General features: G+C 39.6%; 2 protein-coding genes across 3 annotated transcripts in view; one reads left to right on the top strand and one right to left on the bottom strand.

Moving 5' to 3' along the window:
* Positions 1-24,177, top strand: part of LOC122968979 (ras-specific guanine nucleotide-releasing factor RalGPS1-like) — a 121,396-nt gene that overhangs the window by 42,284 nt on the left and 54,935 nt on the right. The gene's annotated exons all lie outside the window — the stretch shown is intronic.
* Positions 110-21,079, bottom strand: LOC122968980 (angiopoietin-related protein 2-like). The gene is made up of 5 exons (XM_044334534.1): positions 20,657-21,079; positions 12,170-13,096; positions 9,841-10,034; positions 4,195-4,465; positions 110-2,340 (listed from the first exon to the last, which is right to left on the bottom strand). The coding sequence occupies exons 2-5, from the start codon at positions 13,059-13,061 to the stop codon at positions 2,141-2,143; spliced, it is 1,557 nt and encodes a 518-aa protein (XP_044190469.1). The 5' UTR covers positions 13,062-13,096; positions 20,657-21,079; the 3' UTR covers positions 110-2,140.

Here is a 24,177-nt window from a genome sequence, read left to right as displayed (position 1 = left end):
TTGCTTCCTTGTGAAGGAAGGAAGCGTAATTAGTATCTCTGGTTCAAGCAAATTAAATGAATCGTTAAAAAAGTGGAACTAATTGAAATGAGGTCACTGGAAAGACAAGCAGAGCTGTACATAGTTTATTGCAAGATCGATAACATACAGACTATAAAAATACTCTTAAGGAAACAGCATATATATACACAGAGCACCTGGTACATACTGTATCTGCACACTAATACAGTGACCGATCTTTTCAACAGATCAGAAACCTTTGGTGGGTAGAGGGAATGACTGAGTTATACACACACTGAACCGAGTAGTGTAGTGTAGCTACTTTTTCCTGGAACACCTGCAAATTTTTTGTTAAATGTTTTTGTCAATGCTGTAATGTAATTCACAACGTCAACATTAAATAGATGTGGTGGGTCTTTGTTTTGGAGCTGGTGACAAATAGTTCAAGATGTACGGAGCAAGAATCAGGATGTGGTGAGTCTAGCTTAGCATAAAGGCTAGAGGCAGGGGGAAACAGCTAGCTTGGCTCTGTCCAAAGTTCAAACACTCACCAACCAACACCTCTAAAGCTCACTGATTAACATGTTGTGTCTCATTTATTTAAGCTGTACACAAACAGATGTGTAAAATCAGTTTGTGGTTTTAGGCAGAGTTATGTGTTTGAACTTTTTTTTATTGGCTTTTATTGGCTAACAACAATTGGCTAACAACAATCCATTTGCCCAGTACTTCTGTGTTCCAGCTACACCACGGGTTGTCAGTTTGTTTTTTTTGTCTCTGCACAGACACAATGGTACCAAACATGGTAACCTCACCGTGACAACAAGACTCTGATGCAACAAACTGGCACTGTGCTTTGCTATTGGTCACCAAAAAATAGTTCCAGCACCTAACTCTCCTTTAAACCTCAAATTGGTGATTTTACATTTCTTGTTATGTAAGAATTAAAGAAACAAGATGCGCTGGGTTAATCAGAGATCTTTAGATGTGTGGGGTGCATTTTTGAACTTTGAGCCAGGCTATCTGCTATCTGTGTATAGAATGGAAGATCTATGTAAACACGGATACTTTTCTGAGCATAAAATGGTTAAATACAGTAAAGTTAATGAGTAGTGCCACAAAATATTGAGTATCAGAATCTTCAGTACCAAAACATTAGCATCATCCTTCAAAAACACATAAATGCACAGTAATTTGATACATTTGAACAGTATCAATGGTTGATCAGGATATGAGAAGAAAGGGCTGTTTCTGCACCATTAGTGGCAACAACAACGGTTTGTCTTGCAACTTCTAATCTCACTATAAAGACACAACAAGCATTATAGAATAGCTTAGTGTATTCAGTGATAGCTGTTTAGTCTACAGTCTCTGTTGTTTAGATTCAAGAAAAGTTGACCTTTTAAACTTTGTATTTTGGTCACATACAGTACTTAGCAGTCAGTTGACCTTTGATCCAAAACTATGATCATATCCAAATATTAGAAGAAATTAAGAAGCAAAAGAGTTAGAAAGGAAATGATGGTTACAAATTAGACAGATTTACTGAAAATCTTCCAGAAAATTGTATCAAAATAAATAGCTGGATTTCTCTCCTTTAGAACTGGTCTCAGTCTATATTATACATATAAGCACCAATGGTAACATGAAGCAAGAGTTTATTGCCAGTTGGCAGTTCTGATCTCTGGATATACATTCTTGTGTTGATATTTTACAGTGATATAGAATGAAAGCAATGTGGATTTTTACTCTGTACATATCAAAACAATCTTGCTGTAAGTTTTGTACTATATTTTACTTATTGAAGTTGTGCACACCAACAAAATAAACAAATCAACAAAAGCACACAGAGAAAGAGACAGGGATAAGGTGTTACAGCCACTTAATGTATGTCTGTGTGATTATGTTGATTTGTGCGCAATGATGCTTTATAAGTCCAACAAGATAAGTAAAACCTAAACCTGTAGAGGGAATAAAATTTTAAAAAGCACAATTTGAAGAGACATTAAGAATGTAAAGCAGCCAACAGAAAAAAGCGAAGACTGTGTGCGAAGTTCAAATCAAGGATGCCTGTTTTTGTGATATAGAAGTGGAATCCCTTTGGAGGAATTGCTTGTCCAGGAAAATCTGTTCTGAAATGTTAATGGAAGGTGTTTGCATTGGGTCTTATCATCATGGTCACTTTCTTCAGAGAATAAGCCCCTCCCCTGAACTCGGCCCAGTAGACGCCATCCTGGTAGCGGCTGCGGTAATGCCCACCACGGTACCACACGCCGTTCAGGTTGGAATGAGCACAGGCATTATACCACCATCCTCCCTTCTGGTAGTGGGCACAGTTACCTGGAGACACATAGAATCAAATCAGACTCACTGGTATAAAGTTGATTTGGTCTTCTTCAGGGTCAGGGTTAGGATTCATCATTAATCAGTTATTTTCATAAGATTCCTGCATAATTGTCATTTTTGTATTTTTTCATCACAGCCAGAACAGTTACCTCATTACTGCAATACTGCCTCTGAACCTCTGAATGCATACAAATGTTTATGTTCTGCATGCATATCGACAGTCATAGAGGAAGAACAGAACATGGGCATTTGGACACATTTTGAACGAGCAGACACTGAATATGGGTGAAGTGGTTTATTGAATGCCAAATTCAATTTGCCAAATTGCTGCAGTAATCTTCTGAAAGTAGAGAATCATTTTAAACAGTAACATTTATAGGTTGCTGAGTATCACTTTTTCAAAAAACAGAACTGCAAGAAACACTGCATATATATTATTATATATATATGCAGTATATTATACAGTATATATATACAGTATATTATACAGTATATAGGTGCTTTTGCTTATGATTGTACATTAAACTGATGTGAATTTCAGGTTGAACAATTCTGACAATTTCTCTGGAACAGCTTCTGGCTGGAGTTTATATGACACAACAGTAAATTCATGGTGTCTTTGGGAACCCAGGACAAGATTAAACCTGCAGTTTGGAACTTTTACATATAAATGAACGTCAGTTACATTCAAGTCCTTGCCAAACAAGTTCACACAATGCTGATTAAGCCTATCACCACCAGATAAATCTCTCTGTATTTCACAGTATACCAGACTTTTTAATCTGGTTGGGTTTGGATGAATGCATACTGTGCATGCTGTGGGGGCAGAGCATGCGCCCCAGAGACTTCTGCCAGCCGAGCCTGCTAACTTCCAGTTAACTCTCTGCTAATTTGAATGAGGATAAAATAATTTGATTGCACAGCTTTTCTAGACTACCCAAATGTTATTGGACCGAATGGATCAAATTCTGATAGTAAAACAAGTCATTTTATGAGGGTTGTGTGACGCTCAAAATGATTTATCCACTGTTTTATAGCCCCAACAGTAGCAACGGAATAGGCTACAGAGCCTATGATGTAAGCATATGTCAACGGTGCTTTTGTAATTACTCTCACTGGCAGAAAGGAGAGGCATAAGTCCAGCACTTCAGCTTTTAATGTCATCTGCTGAGCTGAGACGGACACCTTCTGACAAATCCTTATCAGTGTAGCTACTATATGAGGTCCAAACAATAGCGTTAAGGGAATCTACACTGATGACCCTGCTGTCCTTTACGAAGAGCAGGTTATGAGAATCGACAGTTTGTATGAATGGATGGATGCTTCAGTAGCGCATAGGGAATGCTGGTTAAATATATGGGTTTGGCTGTTTTGACTAATTTTTACCTTTCACTTTGAATATTGATTAACTCAAGACACACCTCTGTTTTTTGGAAACGCTACCAAACATTCATAGCTTTTTAAGTGCTTTGTACTTTATATCTGTATGTCCACTTTCTGTATCCATCCATCATACCTGCTTTTCCTGTGCATGGTGGCGTGGGGCTGGATCTATCCCAAGATATTCAGTGAGAGGCAACTTATACCATGGACATGTCACCAGTCTGTCAAAGGGCAGTGTCTGTATCAACTCACCATTGTGGGTGCATAACTCAACCCTGAATACAGACAGGTATGATTTACTCACCCTCATTCAATGAGAGGAATGGCATATACAGTAAAAAGTTGGGTTCACTGATGCAACTGTGTGGGATTAATTGAATCAGATACCAAAACATCTGCAGTTCTTGCAAACAAAAGCCCAGCAACAGTTATGATTTGCCTTTTCTTGCACTACATTCCACTCACCTGTGTAGACATCATGGTCTCTGTCCAGTGTGGTAAACTGCTTGCCATTGTGCCAGGTAAGAGAGTCTCCAGCGTTGCCATGGTATCGGCCCACCCGCAGCCTATAGAAGTCGGCCTCAGACTCGATGCGGAAGCTGGCATACTCTGCAAAGGTCTTGCGTCCAGTCCAGTCTTCCAGGGTCACCAGCAGCTTGTAGATGCCCTGGTTAGTCAGCCAGTAGATGTTCTCTAGGCCTAACCAGTATTCACCATCAATGTTTCCAAACCCTTGCTGTGGTAGAAGAAAGACATTGAATGAGTCAGGAACAATCCATTCCTACTGTCATGAATTAATAGAAAATGCCACAGTTATTATTTTATTTGATCATTTACAAGAAAGAAGCTGTTTTTCCTCCCCTTGGATATGGCCTTTAAATTCCAGCAACAAACCACCCATGTTTTCCAGACATTTGTGAAACACTGGTATGATGTCAGAACACGAGGCTCAAGCAGTGGCATAATGGCAGGACGTGTTTAAGATCCTCCCCACTAGAGCTCACTGTGCGTCTGAATCCCTGGCTTCAATTACGTAACACATGGATTAAATCAGGAGGGAGTCCTTGTCCCTGCCAAATGTGAATGTGTAATTGGCTTTAAGTGCCCTGTTGACTCATCGAGGGAGGGTTGGGGAAAGATCTGGTTGGGGGACAATTTGGAAGTACTCCGTTGTGCTTCGGTCCTGAGTTTAAAGTACTGAGAAAAGTATCCAGATTGGGATGTCTTCACTTTGGGCTGCAGGATGTTAATCTTTGGCACCAAAATGTATCATCTTGCACTTGTATTTACGTAATGTCGGGTTCCACCAGTAGTCACTGAAAAACACAACATGGTCTTTAGATCACTGCACTGGCTGCAGCACTGAGAGCATGTGTAGTTCAGTTGGATTGGTTTCAACTGCTGGTGTGATCTCATAAATTTGATTTTGTTGAGTTTTTCGTATGATTACTCATTTATTACACAATGAGTTGGGTTGGTCTGCCAGTTTGTTCAGTTAAAGATGGATTTCAGCTGTTGGAGCTAAATGGCAGTTTTAATTATTTCATCACAGATATAACTGTATTAATCATGTATTATGTCCGCATGGCACTTTCACCCCTTCACCCTTTCACATGCCCATAGCCACTGAGGAAATTGATCAATTGCTACTGAATTTAGTCATCTAGCTCCTGTTTACTTTAGCAACACCATTGTCAATTATTCTGAAATTGGCCCACTAGCTGGGGCTGCCAAGTGTTGGTGCTGTTTTCCATAAAGTGGGATGCATAACCAACCAACACACATCTGTAAGTAGTAGACTACCTCAGATGACTCCTACCCTCAACCCAAAACCCCATGGGAGTCGTAGTTTCTCAGTGCATTGCGAAAATGGCGAGTGTTGCAGGAGTAGATATTCATTTTGCTTAGCATATGACTAAAAACTGCCAATGCCATGTCTCAGCTTTAAAGAAAGATTGATGTAAGATTTCCTGTATGACAAAACAGATTGTGAAATACACAAGTGGAACAGAGGCTAGTCTGGAAATGGAGAGGAGTTTGGCTACAACCACTGATGCCTAGTCAGCCTGCAGCGAGGCAGCCACTAAACCATTGAAAGGCTTAAGGTTGTCTTCACAGGAGTTTCAGCCATGTTTTTCAGTCTGCCGCCCACATTTCTAGCAGAACAGATCCACTTAATTTTGAATCAATACAGGTTTGCAATTCACTTGCGTAGCTGCAACCCAGAGCATATTTTATTTTCTTCTGACTTATGCATGTACCCACAGTACATTGATTGTGCTGTTATTAATTAACTCAACAGGCTAGATCTTACATAATAGCATGTTAGGAAACTTCCAGTCTTATTATTGTCCTTCAGTTTCCGTATTCATTTCTTTGAACCCTATGTATTACATTATTAACATTTTAGTGAACTGATATACTGTCATCCTTTCTGACATTCCTCTCTCATTCTTTATTATTCTTTAATTATAATAATTAAAATAGCAGATTTTAAGGCTGTATAATCTGGTTGTCCAGAATCAAAAGTACATGTAGAACAGCCCTGGACTGGCTCCATTAACAATTATTAACCTCAGTCTTAAACTGTGGACTTTCTTCTAAAGTGTATCTCTATTAACTTTTGTTTTACTCCATGGCTACAAAACTGGGCCATTATGTCATAACTGATGTAATGTCTGTTGACGGCAGCACACTGGGTTCCATTAGGAGTATTTGAGGAACAGAGCATCAGCAGAGGCACTGAGGGTGCCGGGATATGTTCCATCAGTATTTCACCTCTCCTGCTTGCCAGGTCCCATGGCAATATGAACATATGCGCTGTGGTCTCCCTTAACTGCTCCACTGTGCAGACTTCTCCTTTAGTCTTTTTGTAGTTATTGAACTGAACTTTAAATATTGATTTAACTAAAGTTTTTAATGTTTAAGTTGTACATGTATATAATTTGTAATAAATTCCATGTTTAATTTATTCAAGATTAAATTAAACTCCTAGTGCTTCAAATAAATACATTACTTAATGTTTTGTAATCCCACCTCTGACCACAATGTGGGTTGCAATGGCAGAGTGGCGCTGTCCATATTTCAGTTGACTCCATGAGCAGAAGAAGAAGCAAATCAATGTTATTTATGAGGTATTTTTATATATTTTTCGGGAACCACTCATCCAAACAGCTTCACGCATCGACATTGCACTTCCTCATTGCACTGTAAATTGTTTGTATAATATCCTAATATAAGCTTTCTAAAATTTGATTAAATAACCCTGTAGGAGCCAAGCCCATAGTTTGTATTTATTTCTTTTCCTTAATTTATATATAATGGCCACTTTGTATTGTGTGTGTGTTGTGTGTTTATTAATGTTGATTCTCCCTTAAAGGACAGGTGCTGCAGCCCAGTGGTGTGGCTGACAGGAAAGCATACAGTCTTTAGACCTCGCGCAGATCTTGTTTGCTTGCTTATTTTGCATCCTTTAATCCATTTATAATAATAGTTTTAGTATTTTCACTTTCTTTATGCAACTGTTATTTTATTTTGTGTAAGTCAGCCCAAGACTGACTTACACAAATGGATTTTAACAAATGGAGACCATGGTCACTAAAAACCCTGAAGATGACTACAAATAAAAATCTCAAATTTATTACGGAAAGCCTGAGTTACGAAACTGGAGGTATGGAGTTTCAATTCAATTCAGTTTTATTTATATAGCACTAATTCATAACAAAAGTTATCTCAGGGCACTTTTGACATAGAGCGTACTCTTTAATTTACAGAAACCCAACAGCACTTGGGGACAGCAGCAAGGAAAAACTCCCCTTGAACGGGAAGAAACCTCAAGCAGAACCAGGTTCTAGAGTTTGAAAGAAAGACAGGATGTGTATAATGACAGGCACTAACCAGTTGCATTATGGGAAATGTAGGATCCAGTGTCACCAAACTTAATAAAAGTAAAATACCCAAGTGTTGGAGTACTCTTAAGTACGTTTCACTCCACCCTTGCTTCTAAAGTTTTACCTTGGCCTCCTGCTCCTCATTAGAAAGATAATTGTTTTGTTAGAGGCAGAGGAGGGAGGATAGTTTATTATTCATTTGTTACATTTTCTTTCCTGTACCATCATAGCAACAGCCATCTGGACTTGTATCAATTTTTAGCTATACCAGCAGTATGGCCTGGCTCGAAGGATGACACTGTCAGTCAGTCCTGGGGTCCACTCCATTGGTCCAGACTGAATTCTCTCAACGCCCATTAGATGGATTTCCATGACATTTTGTATAAACCTTCATGTTCCCCAGGGCTTTAGCTACCATGAGGTTGACATTTTGGCAGCTATTGTTGTTATGGTTCTGTCCAAGTCTGGTTTATGTCTCTCCACCATTATATTTAAGAACCACTTGAGATACTGTTGCTTTCTACATTGACTCTCATTGGAACTAAGTGCTAACGTTAACTGAAACAGTAGTTATGTTATTCAGAGCTGCAGTTGTCTTTTAGCTCAATTAATGTTGTTACATGCAGCCTTAATATGCAGGTCATTCCGCTTGGCAGACTGATTGTTCATGTTTTTGTTAACAGGAATATATGCTGATGTTTATTTTGCTGTGTGTGCTCGTTGTGACTTATTTTAGTTGTGTTCATGTGAGTACTGGGACAGTTTGTGCATGGTTATATTGAGTTTTCTGTTGTTTTTTTTTTTTTTTTTTTGGTTTTCTGTTTGCTCTGCCTTTCCCTTCTGTGTTCCTGTGCTCCACACCTGCCCTGCATCAGTCTTGTTAGCCCCGCCCTGCTCTATGTGTCTTCCCAGCCAATCAGCTCCCAGCCTGTCCTTGTGTCTTGCCACCTGTTCCTTGTTGTTTCATTAGTTCAGTTTGTATTTAAGTTCTGTTTTTTCAGTTCAGTTTTGTTGGATCCTTTGTTCTGCTCTGTTTGTTCAGTTCTTTTTAGTTCAGTTTTACTTTGCCTGCACCCGAGCCTAGAATGAAGAAGTTATTCTTCAACTTTACTCTGCCTACGGTCTCCTGCATTTGGGTTCAAGTGCTCCCCTCCACATAACAATTGGATCAATTGAAATTGGTGCCTAAGGGATGAATCCTGATGACTTATGTGATCACTTATCCTGTAAAATATCTACAGAATTTCATTCAGATATTCATGTTTCCCAGATGATGTACCCTGATGAATTTGGTGATCCCCTAACCCCTGACTCCCCCTCAATCCCACCATGACTGTGATATTCAGGTCCCACTCAGACTGACATTAGCCATAAAAAAATGCAGTCTGCTCATTCTCATTTTGCTCTGGCAAAAAAACTCAAAAGAGTTGTCAGGCAAAAAGTTGAATCTGGCTCAACTTTCATAATGCACTGTGCTGGCCAATCGCATACATGTACGTGCACTTTCTGAACTGAGTGAACTCAGTATTTCTCGTCACAATGAAAGTTGTAAAATCCTGTCTGTGAGTATAACAAACCACTGTGCAATATTTTGGTGTCTGAGAAGCCTTGAAATTCATGTATCTGTCAAACTGGACTTCCTGAATCTCATTTTATGTCTCACTTGTACCTGAAGCAACACACCTCCACCTACAGTGTGCAGGCTCTGTGTTGTTTTAACATAAGTTTGATTTTGGTCTGAATGTCCTCTGATTGTTTTGGGTGAAATGTCTTGACAACTATGAGATTGATTGCCATCAAATTTGGTTCACATATCCATGTTCCCCTCAGGATGAATTGTAATAACTTTGGTGATCATCCTGACTTTTCGTCTACTTAAAACTAAAGCTAAACTAATGGCATTAAAATCAGCTGTACTTTGTAATTAGTGCTAATTAGCAAATGTTAGCATAGTAACACACTAAACTAAGATGGTGAATATGGTAAACATTATACCTGCTAAACAGCAAGCATTGTCATTGTGAGCATGTTAGCATGCTGTTATAAGCATTTAGTGCCGCTGTGCCTAAGTACAGCCTCACACAGCTACTGGTGTGGCTGTAAACTCTTATCTTGTTGGAAAGAATGACTCTGAGTCATTTTCATTTAATGCCATGAATATCAGAACAGTCTAGAAGGCACATAGATCCTTATAATTCTAAGATCAGATCCTCATTAGTACCTTGTACGTCTCCCAGTTTCTAAAAAAGTTGACAGAGCCATCCTGACGTCTCTGGATGACAGTCCAGCCACCAGGGTCGTGTCTCTGGTCACACCAAACCTGCATGAGGTGGTTGCTGTTGTCTGGTTTCAGGAGGTACATGCCACTGGTAGTGTATCCGCTCTCCAGAGCCCCCAGACAGTCTTTGGATGGACCTGCAGTAGAAAAGGAACGATGACTAACAACCTGTGCAACTAACAGACACTGCAACATCAAATAGAATATTAAAACATATGGTAAGAGGGCCCCTGGAAAAGTGAAGTCACTGTTTACCATGTGTTATGTGTGCCAAATATGACAAATGCTTTCCAGGCCATAGCTTTGTTTCTGTGATGCTGGCAGCAGCAAATATTATCATGAGCAAAAAAGAGACGATACCTTCAAATATACTTTATTTAGATCTCATCATTCCATTATGTACAGTGGTTGATGGTTGCATCTGTCCACCTTGGAGGCTAGAAAACTTTGTATTTTCAGCATTAACACTAAAATGCTGTGAAAGTGTGTGTCCGTGAGTGTGAGTGTGAAGGTTAAACACTAGAGGGTGTAAAGTATGTGCATAAGCGGAGGTCAGGGTGAGGATGTGGATTAGTGTCCAGCATCAGGGACATGGTCACATAGAATATATTCCATAATTCTGTCCTATCGGATTTTATATAGTTATTTATTTTCCACAGTTGTTTATTGCTCCCCTCTGTCCCTGTCCACAGTGTGTCTGGGCGAGTGAGTGACCAGAGAGCAGAGTACTACTGTACTGCAGCAAAAAAAAAAGCCTAATGTAGGCAACTCACAAGTCAGTTTTTTTAGAAACTTATTCTCGTGGAAAACCCAAGTAATATATTGCAATGACACCTACAGCACATACGACATATGTGATCATAGACATTTGAAGCAGGATGAAAGTGTCTCTTTCATATCTGCAAATGAATGCATATATGAAATAATATAACTATTTAGACTAAATTTACAAAAAAAGGCTTGCGCAAGGTGAATATCACCAGACTCCCAGTTTAGTTTTGCCTTTAAAAGTACAGCATTTTACACTCAACAGAATGTTAATTGCAAGTATCACCTGGTGGTCATCTGGTATTGAAAATAATACATCAAGTTTGAGTTATTTCAAGAAACATCCATCATCAAAATTTGAGTTTTGTTGTTTGATAACACTCACTGCCAATTTCTTCCCTTCTCACTGCAAATGCCACTGTGCGCTAATCCTTCCATCCATCATCAGTTTGTTCTAAAAACGTTATGTCCTCACATCAGTCACATTATGATTATTTTCATCATGTTTAATCTGGCAGTTATTTTCTTAATTAATAAATCAATACTATGTCTGAAATGTTGGAATTCTGAAAAATGTTCAGTCGCAATTTCTTAAACCCAATATTCTTAAATAAATAAATAAACTTCATATCCAACCAACAGCTCAAAAGCCAAACACATTCAGCTCACTATTACATAAAATAAAGAAAAGCAGCAGAAGGGTGAACTAGTCATTGTTGAGCATTTGTCTTGAAAAATGATTGATTATCAAAATAGTTGCTGATTAATTTTCTGTTAGTCGACTAATTAATTGATAGACCAGTCTTTTCAGCTATACGTCATTTACTTAAACCATCCTTTTTTAAAGAAACGTAATACAAGTCACATGAAATAAAGCCTGGTTAGAGTCAGAAATGCATTCATTTTGATACACTTTTTACTTTCATCATATATTCTGACATTTGCTTCGGAAAAGTTTCTCCCTTTCCTTCCCGCTGGAAAATCTATGGGCTGACTGGACATGAAATCTGTTTTTGCAGCCACCTGTTAGATCCACCATCATCCCTGCCTCAGAGAGGACTATTAATGTAGGTCTGCATGATTTGTCTGAGCCAAATACTGCTCAGAATGATTTCTCCTTTGGGATTCCCATACCATTTCATATTGTTCCCATATTATATCAAGTTGCATAAATTGTTCTTTATTGACGCCATGTTTTCTTCCCTCTTTCAGTTATTTATGTTCCTCTGTTGTGTCTGTCTGACCATCTTCCCATACAACTCATGTACAGCAGAGCTGAAGAATTTACGATTAGAAAAGAAGTTTTAAGTGCAGAGTTACTTCTGTTTTTCTCTTCTGAGAGCAAGAGATGTGAATTTTTGTATTATCATATGAGAGCTAACTTTCAGCTTTTGTTGTGCTACATAGTAGTTTAACAGACATTAACTGAGGTCATTTAAGATCATGTGTATGTAATTTAACCTTAAGAAAAGATGTGAAAATGCCAGAGAGGGCATGTACTCACCAGAGGGCTCATTTGTGAAGCTGTATGTAGCACTTGGCATTGTGGGCAGGGGAGGTGGCAATTCTTTGGAGTTCTGGTCATTCTGTATCTCATTAGTCATGGGGTTGTTGGTGTGGCGGGTGTAGGTGGGCGGATGGAAGGGTCTGTAGCCTCCAGGAGACAATACAGGCCTTTGTAGGGGAGGCTGAGCAATCACTGGAGGCTGTGGACGGACAGGACGGATCCTCTCCTGCACCACACCATATGAATATCCTCCCCGCTTGCAGTGCTCCTCCAGCTGCACCAGCAGAGCGCTCTGGTTGCTTGCGAGTGCTGACAGATGCTGATACTTATGTTCCAGGTCGCGGTAGCGTGAAGCTAGCCTCCCCATCTCATTTGTATGGTTCAGCACACGGGTCTCCAGCTGTGACACCTCTAGAGCATTGTCCCGTTTGCGGATAATCTCATGCAACAGCTGCATGTAGAGCTGCGTAACACGGGAGTTCATGTTGCGGCTCTCTTTTCGCAGTAGCTTGACTTCATTGACCACACCCCCATCTACTTCTACCAACTGCTGCAGCGCCTCAATCTGCCGTCGCTGCTTCTGCAGCTCACTGTTAAGCAGCTCCAGCTCCTGCTTATTGACCCGATTCTCCAGCAGGGCTTCGGGCTCCTTGGAGTTCACACAGATGGCCCCGGTATTCTTCTGCTGAGGCACAATAAAGGTGTAGGAGCATTTGTCCGTTTGGGAGGCACTGTGGTCGACCACAGAACGTTTTTGACGCGGTGTGTAGATGAATTCTCTCTCCAGGATCCTATCACTGCTCCCGATCTCCTTGGTGTCTCCCTGGAGAGATGACTCTGGTCCAGAGAGCAACAGGAGCACCAACAAAACCACTACAGGCAGAATCATAGCGCAGTCCTGCTGCACAGCAACCAAGATGATTTCTGGGGCAGAGGTGAAAGACATCATCAGTAAAAGTCCATTCTCACATCAGTCACTAACGTAATAGTATAATAAGAGTTTTTAAGGCCAGTATTACTTTCATATTGTATATTTTTTGTAGCTACTCAGTTGTCATCCCAAATATTGTATTTTGCATATTGCCTGGTCACAACCTTTAGGTGCTTAAAGCCACATCATTTCTTTTTATGTTTTTGTTTTCTTGTTTGTTTGGCCACTTGGTACAGCTTTGGAGCAACAGAACAAGCTGAAAACTTTGACTCGGCAAACATGTTGCTTATTTATACATCCAGCAACATTTATTTGGAGTCATTGTTCTGGAAACTCGACAAAAGTCACACTTTCACTCTCCTTTTAGCTCTGTTTTGGTCTCCACCAGCTCTTCAGAAAAACTATTACACATAATCATTGTTAATTTAACATGTATTGATAAGTGCGGCTTTAATATCCAGTGTCCAAACATTGTAATAGTAGAATTCATATACACCTCTTGAACTATTTTCCAAATTGTCCTGCTACACAGACTAGTACTGGACATAAATCATAGTGACTGGGTTGCCATAGAAGCGCTGCATCTATACAATTTTTATATGAAGGGTGACATGAAAAAACAACCCAACATTTAGTGTCTTTAGCTACCAGTGTACTTCGTCAAAAGTGCTTGTCAGATTGCTTCAGAACCCCCGGTCTCTATGATGGCCAACTTTTCAGTCTGCCTTCTAGTATAGCCATCCTGATCAACTATGAACACTTTTGATTTCGGACGTGGTTGGACATCATACGAAGTAGTTCTGATGGAGCATAAACTGACCCTAAGACTCCAGAATAACTTCAGTGCTCCTTGTTATAGACTCTCTAAGGCTGTGGGACTCTACTGGAGGGATAAACAGACTTTTTTCCAAAGATATTTCCTCATTTGGTGGAACACCACTTGGCTTTTTGTTCTGCTGTATGCACAATGTAGTTCTTTTATCAATTACACTCTACTTTGATAACTGCCAAATTTGATTGCTCCATATTACTACTTGTCATTTGTAAACTATTTGATCGCTTAAATTGACCCTAACTTGATCCCATACAGTGAAATCATCAGTCCACTTTACCAAGATACAGTACCGGTCAAAAGTCACAACTCCTCATTCACTTGAATGAGAAAGTGTGTCCAAAGTTTTGACTGGTACTGTATGTGACTAAGAAGGCGTGCTCAAGCAATATCTTTATTGTTTCCAGTCTTGGTTTAAAGCTTGTATAAAGGCATGCCGTGTGATGATGTTTCTCTTGGTCTTGGGATAAAAAATGCTGTCACACCACTGGAATGTTCAATAGCACAAAACACAAAAATGAATGTCCCTTGACTATATCAGTGTTATCTTAGGTTGTTGGAGATGGGAGTTACTACATCATAACATGTTCTGCCAACTCCTGTCGCAGCCAGGCCAGCCCCGTCACTGTTGGTGGACTTCATCCATTTTCCCATAATACTCTAGTTGAGGTTTTTCCCAAGTTGAAAGACTGTAAATCACATTCATTACTCAAGTGGACCATAAGTTAATTCATGATGTGAGCAGTAATTCATTTATTTGTAGTGTGTTCGTATTTCTGACATAAGTTTTATAGTTTTTGCTCTTGGTCTATGATGGCCTGAATGGCTGAGTCATAATCCGTAACCCCCTTTCAACAAAAGGAAACTTTTCCTGGAACCTCAGGTTTTTTTTAAGGTACTAAAGAAAACTAGAGCATATGTTCAGTTTTAATTCCCAGCTCCACAGTTCCCAATGGCCCAGGAGCTCTTTGTTACTGATGGATGCATACCATATCTCATCCAAAAATGATACAAGCTTCATATTTGTTATAATCTGTTATCTCTCTAATTTCCCTGGTCTTCACAGTTCTTCATAATCTGTGAAGATCTTTTAGGTCATGAATTGCCCCTGACTTGTTTAGTCTTTTGCCACCCCATCGACCCTCATGAACATTGGCAAATGGCAAGATTTACATCACTTGGACACTTGTGACAACATTTGTCATTTGGACAGTAAATTCTGTTTGTCCTCAGGGGTTATTTGTAAAAATGTGGACAGAGAGGAAATCTCTCTTAACTACTTAATTGCAGAAATAAACTGCAACAGATACAGTAACTATTTACACAGTATAAAGTTCTATGATTTTTGTAGGGTGAATGAATGAATGATATAACAAATAATATGCATTCACCACTATCACTCATTATGTTGACGGTGGGGACATTGATCCTTACTTCCTACTGGTTCGTGTCAAAATAGGCTTCCTCTTTTCACATGCAAACGAAAAAATGGCAAATTCAGCAAGGAAATGTGATGAAATTGCAGATTTTTAGGAATGCTGATGCTGGGAAACAATCTGTGATTGTGCGTGTCTTAATGGTGCTGGTGTGCAAGCATAGAAATGATACACACAATGTGTGACAGAGATCGACTGTCAATAGACACATGCAAAGCTTGTTTTGAGTATTTCCAAGGTTGTTAATGAAATTTAATTGTCATTTATTAAGTTGTGGAAATGGAAAGTGGATGAACATGACAGGAAGTTCAGACTGAGAATGATTGTAGGGGGTATAAACTACATTAGAGCCACTCCAAGCTCCTCCGTCTTCTGATGCATCTTGCCTTCCTGAAAATATGCCTATAGCTCACATAACATGACCATGTTCCACTGACCAACCACTGCAGACTGGAGTATTTTAATGTTCACTATACTGAAATCATGGGAGTGTCCATTGATTAGCATACAGTTTCTTTTTATTACTCTTGAATTGCAGGAATTTGATCACATTGTCACAAGTCTCACAGCTGGCTCACAATGGAACTCAAGCTGTGTTACTCTGAAGAAGTTGTGATTGTCCTGGCTGACAGGATGGTGTGAAATATACATCTATACACAAACACACACTGATGACACAAACACACACACACACATTTGCAGTTTCCATTATTTTAGAGACACGTCAGCATAAACCTCATGATGCTGCCTGGAGCGCCAAGCTTGAAACACGTTGTAATTGCTGCTGATCCAAGGCTCTTCTGTGTTCTTAATGCCATTTATGGCCTGTATTAGTGCACATATTGAACAGATTAAATTCTTAAATTCCTTCCTTTTTTCTCAGGACATTTTAATCACACTTAAGCAGCCTTTTTTGTTGTATTGCAGCTCATCCTCAGTATCAAAGCTGGTGTTGACTTTATTAAACTGATCATTATTCCATATGAAATACTCTTCTTTGTCACATTTACTGTGTCTTGACAGATGAGGGGCAGACTGTCACACAGCAGCAGGGTCGGTTGTTGGCTGCTTTTGTCTCCTGTTGGACAGTTTTATAAAGTGTCTGAGAGGAACATGCTTTTATTTTGGAGTAGTGAGTTCACCAATTTATAGAATGGAAAGCACAAAGACTTGAGGTAGAAGAAAACAGTTTAATTTCAGGAACTAATGAGTGGTCAGTATAAGATCTGCTGTTTCCAACATGAGATTGTTGATGTGCATCGGATCTAAAATGCCTGAACTTCCCTCACAGTAACTGGATTCACGCAGTTTGATTTGATTTGTGAATCCTGATTTTATGAGGTAGTAATCTCATAATGCTCAGTACAAAAACTTGCTTTTGTGCATAAAACATCTCCATAGACTAGCCTGACCAATGCTTAGGTGTTCATAGTTGTCAATATTATTTGCAGGTTTTATCCTCTCACAGATAGATAGATTGGTATCTGCATATATGTTGGCTGAAAGGTAACAAGCAGTTGCAGTACAGAAAAGTCAAGTGTCTCCATTACATAGTTTGTCCACCAGAAAGCACTGACAAGTTGATTTTTACACTGTAAAATGTTTCACTCACTACATATCTTAATCAGAATTCTTTAATAACCAAACCTCAGAGTGCTTTATCAAAATATCTAATTATGTTGTGTGTTTATATTAATAAACAATATCGAAATGATGGATCACTATCATACTTTTTAACTTTCGAATACTGATATTTTATTAGTATTGAAGTAGTCAGTATTGCACTTCCATAATTTTGATGGACTCATAAGTAACAGACTTTTAAAAAACAAAGCTCAAGCTCCAAAAGCACTGGATCCTACATTTACCATAATGCAACTTGGTAAATACCTCTTTTAATTCCACACCTCTGGTTTGTAAAACAGGCTTTCTGTTCAAATGTTTTGTCTCCAAGCCGATTTCACCCTGATGACGTCATCAGGATTATTTTGTCATACCTGGCAAAGCTCCTCCGGAGCTGCTGGAAATGTTAGAACCTTTGCCACTGTAGTTTTCCCCATGATGAATAATTTGAACTTCAAGCGTAAAATCAGTGAAGTGTCCTTTTAAAAGTGGAGTATTTGTCGGGTTCTAAAGGACATGTCAAAGGCTCAAATCACTGGTTGACCCGTTTGAAGATCATTCTGTTGTGTTTAGTTTGCGTATTACACGTATTACGTATTACAGGCTCATTTCTCCATTTGAAAGACAAAAGTAAATAATGCAGAAAAAAGTGTGTATTTGCGTATGTAATACCAGCACTTCAATCTTAATGTTCTGAAAGGAGATTGATTGCGGTGGTTTGAAGAGCGCTGCAGTAGGCTGTGCTGTAATGGAGATGAATAATTCACTTCCTGCTCTCTGCTGAACATGACATGAAGTAATCCAGCCTGGCCTGAGGAGCTCAACAGGAAGGCATCACAATCTAACAGGCAATCACACATGACTTTTTTTTATTTTATTACTTTTTTTATTTAATCTCTTTTTTTTTCTCTCTCTCTCTGACTAATAGCGCAGTTATAAATACTAAAAGGTAATTTGTCAGTGAACCAGGCGTTAAAGTGCTCAAGCACACGTGTTTACCATTATTCACTGGCTAATGTGTGTGCGCACGTTTATCAGTGGTCATTACTTGGCTAGACGTCTCAGCTGCCAGCAAGCCTCGCAAACCTCTTTGTCTGCTCATACACACACACACACACACACACACACACACACACACATATACACATACACCTCTAGAGATGGTAGCAAAGCCTTTCCGTAGCTACAATGTGTCAGGGCGTCACTGGGAAATGCAGCATGAACCCCATAAAATCAGTCCAGACACAGATCACCATCTGTCAGGCAAACTTATAAAAGGTGCCAGCAAGACACGTATACGACCACACAGAGAACAAACACAGTCCTCTGCGGTAGACGTCACAATCATTCAGCAGCGACAAAAGTGATTAATCAATTTTTCACGCATGCTTTATCCCTCCTCGTCTCCCGCTACTCTCTTTCTATCTTTGTCACTGTGTCTGTTTCTGGCTCTCATTCATGATCACCCACACACACACACACACACACATGCATACACAGCAGGAACAGTTGCCGGTGGCTGCGACTCGTCTGCGCTTCAAACGCACGTCGGCGTCTGGCTACAAAGGCATGACAGGCCTGTGGTGCTCTGCAAACCTCGGAGACACCCGGCTCTCCTCATTCAGCAGATTTGGTTTAGATGGCGGGTGACTAATGAAGAACCTAAAGAAGAAGTTGATCTGGATTAGTCAGCTCACTTTCCCTTTGTCTAACACAAGCTGAATGAGACTGGTGGATTGTAAGAGGAGAGCTATCCTTTAATTAGTCTTAATTAGTTTATTTACATGGCACTCTTTAAAATCGTAAAACACAAAACACACAGCAAAAGCACATATGAAAAATCATTGCATTTTTAAATCATAGCATTGAAACAAAATACAATGATGCCCGTATTAATTGAGTTTTTGACCTCTTGAGAGCAACTGCTAAAAAAGAAAGCTGCTAAATGCTCCACTATGTTCACCAGCTAGTCTCTAACTGTGTTTGGCTGCTATTTGGTGCTGAGCAGGTCGTGCACCGTGGCTTTTTAGAGCTTCGCCACTGAAAACCGCTGCCCGCTGTTACTGGAAACCAACTTAATGAGAGCGCTGAGACTCAACGAAAAGTGTTGTTAAAAATCAAAACAATGAGCTGAAAAACATCAAATCTGCAGAGTTGTTTATAGTTCTCTGTGGGTTCGGTGCTACGGGCAAAACCTTTCACATTCCACACAGTCGTTTGACCCATCATTAATGTAAAAATACTAATTAATGCAGCTTTAAATAATTGTGACCAAGATATATAGTGAGTGGGACATTTTTTCAGACAGTTTCTGAATGACCTCAAACTGACATATATTGTTACTAGTCAGCTTACATAACAGTCAGTATTGATATCAATGACTGCATGAGGAGTTAATGACACATTTGTGGGGCTCCAGTCTTCAGTTTTCTGCACAGCAAGTCAACGATCCTAAAAGATCTGCCTATCATGGATTATTCCATTCTGCTCATATCCCTCAATATAAAAAAATAATGGGACACATGGGGAATTCCTCATTTTTCAATGTTCTCAAATACCAGAAGTCAGCAGTGGACATTCCCAGATCATATTCAGCAAAGTCCCAGCTGCACCTGCATTTCTTCTGTCAGCCAGTGGATTTATAGTGAGCTTCTGTTACGCACGCTGTAAAAAAAAAACACTTCAATAGTTCCAGCAAATAAAAAAAGACTGACCAGGCTGCTTTCAAGTTGAGTTAAAATTGAACTAGAAGTAAAAATGCTGTCCAATTTTGCTCTTTAGTCGTTCCAAAGTAAACACTCGCTGAGTCAGCTAAACTGAATTGAAGATGATTGAAGGTGAGAGTTAGTTGAGGCTTGATATCCAGTTCTGTTTATTTTTTCACCACCAGTAAAACAGTGTCAAGAAACTGAAAATAGGATCAGTGATGACACATTCATATGAAATCTTATGAGGGAGTATTTACATTTTACAGCATCGTTTGCTTTGTTAATGAGTCACATTTATAAAAAATACACAGAGCAAGCCTCACCATGTCTTCAAATTAGAAAAAAAGAGGCTTTTAACCTCAATAATATGCATGCTGGAAAGTATGTTAATAGGCTAACAGTGGTCCCAAACGTGATGAGTAAATTGAATTGGATCATGCACTGTGTAACTTCTGAAAAGGTTCAGAAAGTGATAACTAGATAATTTAAGTTGGTCTGGCATGAAACTTATAAAGTAGTAACACTGATGAGTTGATTGAATCAAACTGATTATGAGATTAAACAGTTCAGTGTAAAACTTTGTGAATGAATTTGTGAAGAACAGCTCCAGTGTTACTACTGGCTGCACAAAATCACCTGATACACTTTTACTAAATGAATTTATGTGGAATCTCTCTACTAGCAGAATAGTCATTGATGAGAGGACAGTCCCTGGAAGTTGAACACTTTTTAAAAACTCATGCTGTGCAGCAAAACTTTGTTGAAACCCACAGAACTTAAACTTCAAATGGAGATCATTTTAAGATACAACATCTGTCTTGCTGAGGAATGATGCACAATACAGAGTTGATGTTAGCATCCTTGAAGAGAGGGGAAAACTTGAAATAAATACATATATATGCAGTATGATGCAGATGAAATGAAAATGTCAGGTCAGATTATTGCCTCACTCACCTCCACTTGTCTCCGTGTCTTTATTTACTTTGCCTTCCTGGCAAGTGTGACTGCAAGTCCTCACCAGTCAGAGTCATTCCACATTTCCCTCTATTTGTCCGTTACTTTGTCTTCATATTATTTCCTTCACCTGCTGTCAGAATCAGTCCTCTGTCTGTAGAGACAGCAAGGTAAACTGTCCAATTGTGATGATGTCCTTAATTGTCCAATCAAGCAGAAGCAACAAACAGCCAAAGCTTTCCTCTTGTAAATTCAATCATGTGCAGCAGAGGACTTTTCCACCTTTTGTCAAGTGATGAGTCCTAAACTCAGAGAGCCTGTTCTATCACGCTTATTACTCTGTAGAGTCTGTCTCTCTTCCTCCCAGAGCCTGACCTCCCTCTGTCTTCCTGCCATTACCAGTGAGACACTTACTGTTGCTTGAAGTAATTAAGCTGTGAGCCACGGTGACGCCCCTTTTCCCCTCCCCTTGACAAACCATGGAGGCATTAGACGGAGGCTCCCTGTCCCCCCACCTAAACCCTTGTCCCCTGCAGCCCCCCTGCATCTCTCAGCCCCTCAGTCCTCCTTTTTTTTTTTTTTTTTTTTCCACTGCTGTCCTCCAGATAGCCCAGGACTCCCTCTGTGGAGGAGACCGGGAGAGCCGACCAGCTGCACATGTCAGTGGTTGCATGTGTTGCAGGCTGAGGTCACAGGTTTAGAGCATGTGGATCTTGACCTGTACGTACAGAGGGAAGCTACGGGAAAGAGAGCGTTTGTTTTCCTTCTGCTTCAGCAGCAGAGGCTCTTAGAATGAAAGGATCTTCCTTTTTTAAAATATTTGTATGGTTTTAATAATTATATAGTTATATTTGTATTATTCAATTCGATTAAATTTTATTTACATAGCACCAAATCATAAAAAAAGTCATCTCAGGGTGCTTTTCACATAGAGCAGGTCTAGACCAAACTCTTTAATTTACAGAGACCCAACAATTCCCCCATGAGCAGCACTTGGTGACAGCGGTAAGGAAAAACTCCCCTTTAACGGGTAGAAACCTCAAGCAGAACCCGGCTCTCGGTAGGCGGCCATCTGCCTTGACCAGTTTGGTTGAGAGAGAGAGGGGGGTAGGGGGTGGGGGGGAGGAGAAGCAGAACAGCAACAACAACAACAATAGATACATGACTAGCGGCAAAACAAACAGCAAACAAACAAACAGCTGTTTTGGGGCATTTTTGTGAGACAGTTTCTAATGTGTGTGAGTGTGAGTGGGTGTTTCTCATGTCAGTGGTTCACTTATATCTGAGAGCCGCTGTTGCTAGGAGACATGCCGTCTGCTTGCGTGGTGTGCTGCTAACTGGAGAACGTCAGACTGTGTATATCTGAACCTTGATACATTTTTTTGCCCATCAGACATTTAAGCTGTCTGTCCTTTACAACTCTCAACACTTGGGAGGACCCGTTGTGCTGTTGAAAGAAGCCTGTGGAGTTTTTGGCCACTAGTAGCACTATTTGTTTGTATCATTTGCATTTTCACAAGGATTTACATGTATGTGCATGAGTTTACATGAGTGTAATACATTGTTCTGTTACTAGTTTCACACTATTCCACTGCAAAACACCCATAAAAGGCAGTGAAGAAGACTGCTAACCAGTAAACGTGATGTAAACAATGCAGTTTTCAAACTACTTTAAGCTCTGAAAATGTTTTATTTGGAAGGGAAAGTATTTAGCCTGTTTATTAAAGATCAAAGATAAACACAATATGTTATGCTAAGAAAATGTAAATCTCCTAAGGGCCAAGCTTCAAGTCCCACTCCACTCTTGTTGTCTTGTTGCTTCACTGTGCTAAATGTTATATGAGCAGAGTTTGTTTTCACATTCATCTGCTGAAGAAGGAAAGTGTCTCAGTGATTTCCTAAAATCTCAGTTTAAAATGTTTACCTAAGAGTGTGATTTGTGACATCAAAACTAGTTTGGAGCTTATCGTGGTCCAGTATGATGTGGAAACTTGAAGCCTCCTGTACACAAACACTGAAAATGAAAGAATAACACACATCTTGTGTCCAGCAGGAAAACTTCTGAAACAATATTTACATATTCGTAGATTCTGAAATGTTCTGGAAGAAATCCTAACTAGATAACTGAACTTGTTTTTGGGAAAAAAAAAACATGCCAGACACAAATTATTAGAAGAAGAGCATTTTTATATGTCTTAAAACATGTCCGGCCAAATAGCAAGCTATCTAGTTTCCTAGCTTATTAACATTAACACTGAATCCCTCTAGATGTTACATCTCCTTCATCATCAACAGGTTCTGCACACTGTTGGTCCTGCATTTGAGAAAGGAGGGGCTCTAGCTACTGCACAGTCTTTCTTTTTTTTTTTATTTTATCAAATGATCAGACCATCAAAACATCCCAGGAACATGATGCAGTGTGTTGCACTGAGTCACACACTCAAATAACAGATGAGGCTAAGCATGGATAACAACGTAATCTATTGTGCCCTCCCACACAGATATTTCACCAATCAAATTTCAGCATTGTCAGTCAGTACCAAAATGTCATGCCAACACTACCAACACCAATGTAGGGGCTGCTGTAACTGCATATAAAACTTTTTTTTAGCAACAATGCATTTTAATATCAGTTTGACTTGGGCAAATGGACAAAAAGAGAGTCTTTCCCAGTCTCATTCAGACTCCTGTAATCCTGGACTTAAATAGGCACAACAAGAATTAGTTCCCAGCTAGAATTGGGCATTTTCAGTCTTTATTTTCTGTTTGTAAGAAGACTCTTACATAGACTCTAAGCTGATGTTTATCTCTGAAATGAGGCAAACACCATGTCCAGTCAGACAATTTGCCAAAAGCAGAGGTGGAAGAGTGTTGATACAGTTTGTTATGTTGCCATAGTAATTACTGATTACATAACACCTGACAAACACTTTCAGCAAATATTCAGTGACTCATCGTATTTGTTTTTAATTGCAGGAGATGTTCGCAAATGCGTGATGTATGATAGCCTTTTATCCATGGTTTAAAAAAAACTGCCCTTTGTCTCTAACAGGTCAGATGGGTGAGGATGATGGTTATTCTCTCAGACATTTGCTGAAACTCTACTCTTGGAAGAGAAGCTCATGTTGATTTTTTGTTTTTATTTGAGTTCCAAAAGCTTTTCAAGGGTTATTTTCAGATGGTTTAATGTGACTGTTGCAGCTTGAAATGAGCTGTATTCTAATTGGAAATGGGCCGGCCTTTTTTTTAATTTTGTGAAGTAAAGGGGACCGGACAAGTTAGTGTTAACAAAAAATAGGCTAGGAAAGATTGTTAAACTTTGCCAAAAGACCGTTGGCACTAACTTGAATGATCATGGCCATGTTTATCAAGTTAGAACCACTCAGAGGGCAAAGGCCATCCTGGCAGACCCTCAACACCCTCTTCATGCAGAGTTTTGACTCCTGCCATCAGGGAGGAGGTACACTTTCCCTGGGAGGGCCAAATCAAACATATCTGAGATCATTTGTTCCCTCTGCTGT

Source organism: Thunnus albacares, chromosome 18, assembly GCF_914725855.1.
Source record: "Thunnus albacares chromosome 18, fThuAlb1.1, whole genome shotgun sequence".
In the NCBI taxonomy this organism is placed as follows: Eukaryota; Metazoa; Chordata; class Actinopteri; order Scombriformes; family Scombridae; genus Thunnus; species Thunnus albacares.
The sequence above is the reverse complement of the archived record's forward strand: the minus strand, read 5'-3'. Positions and strand labels throughout refer to the sequence as shown.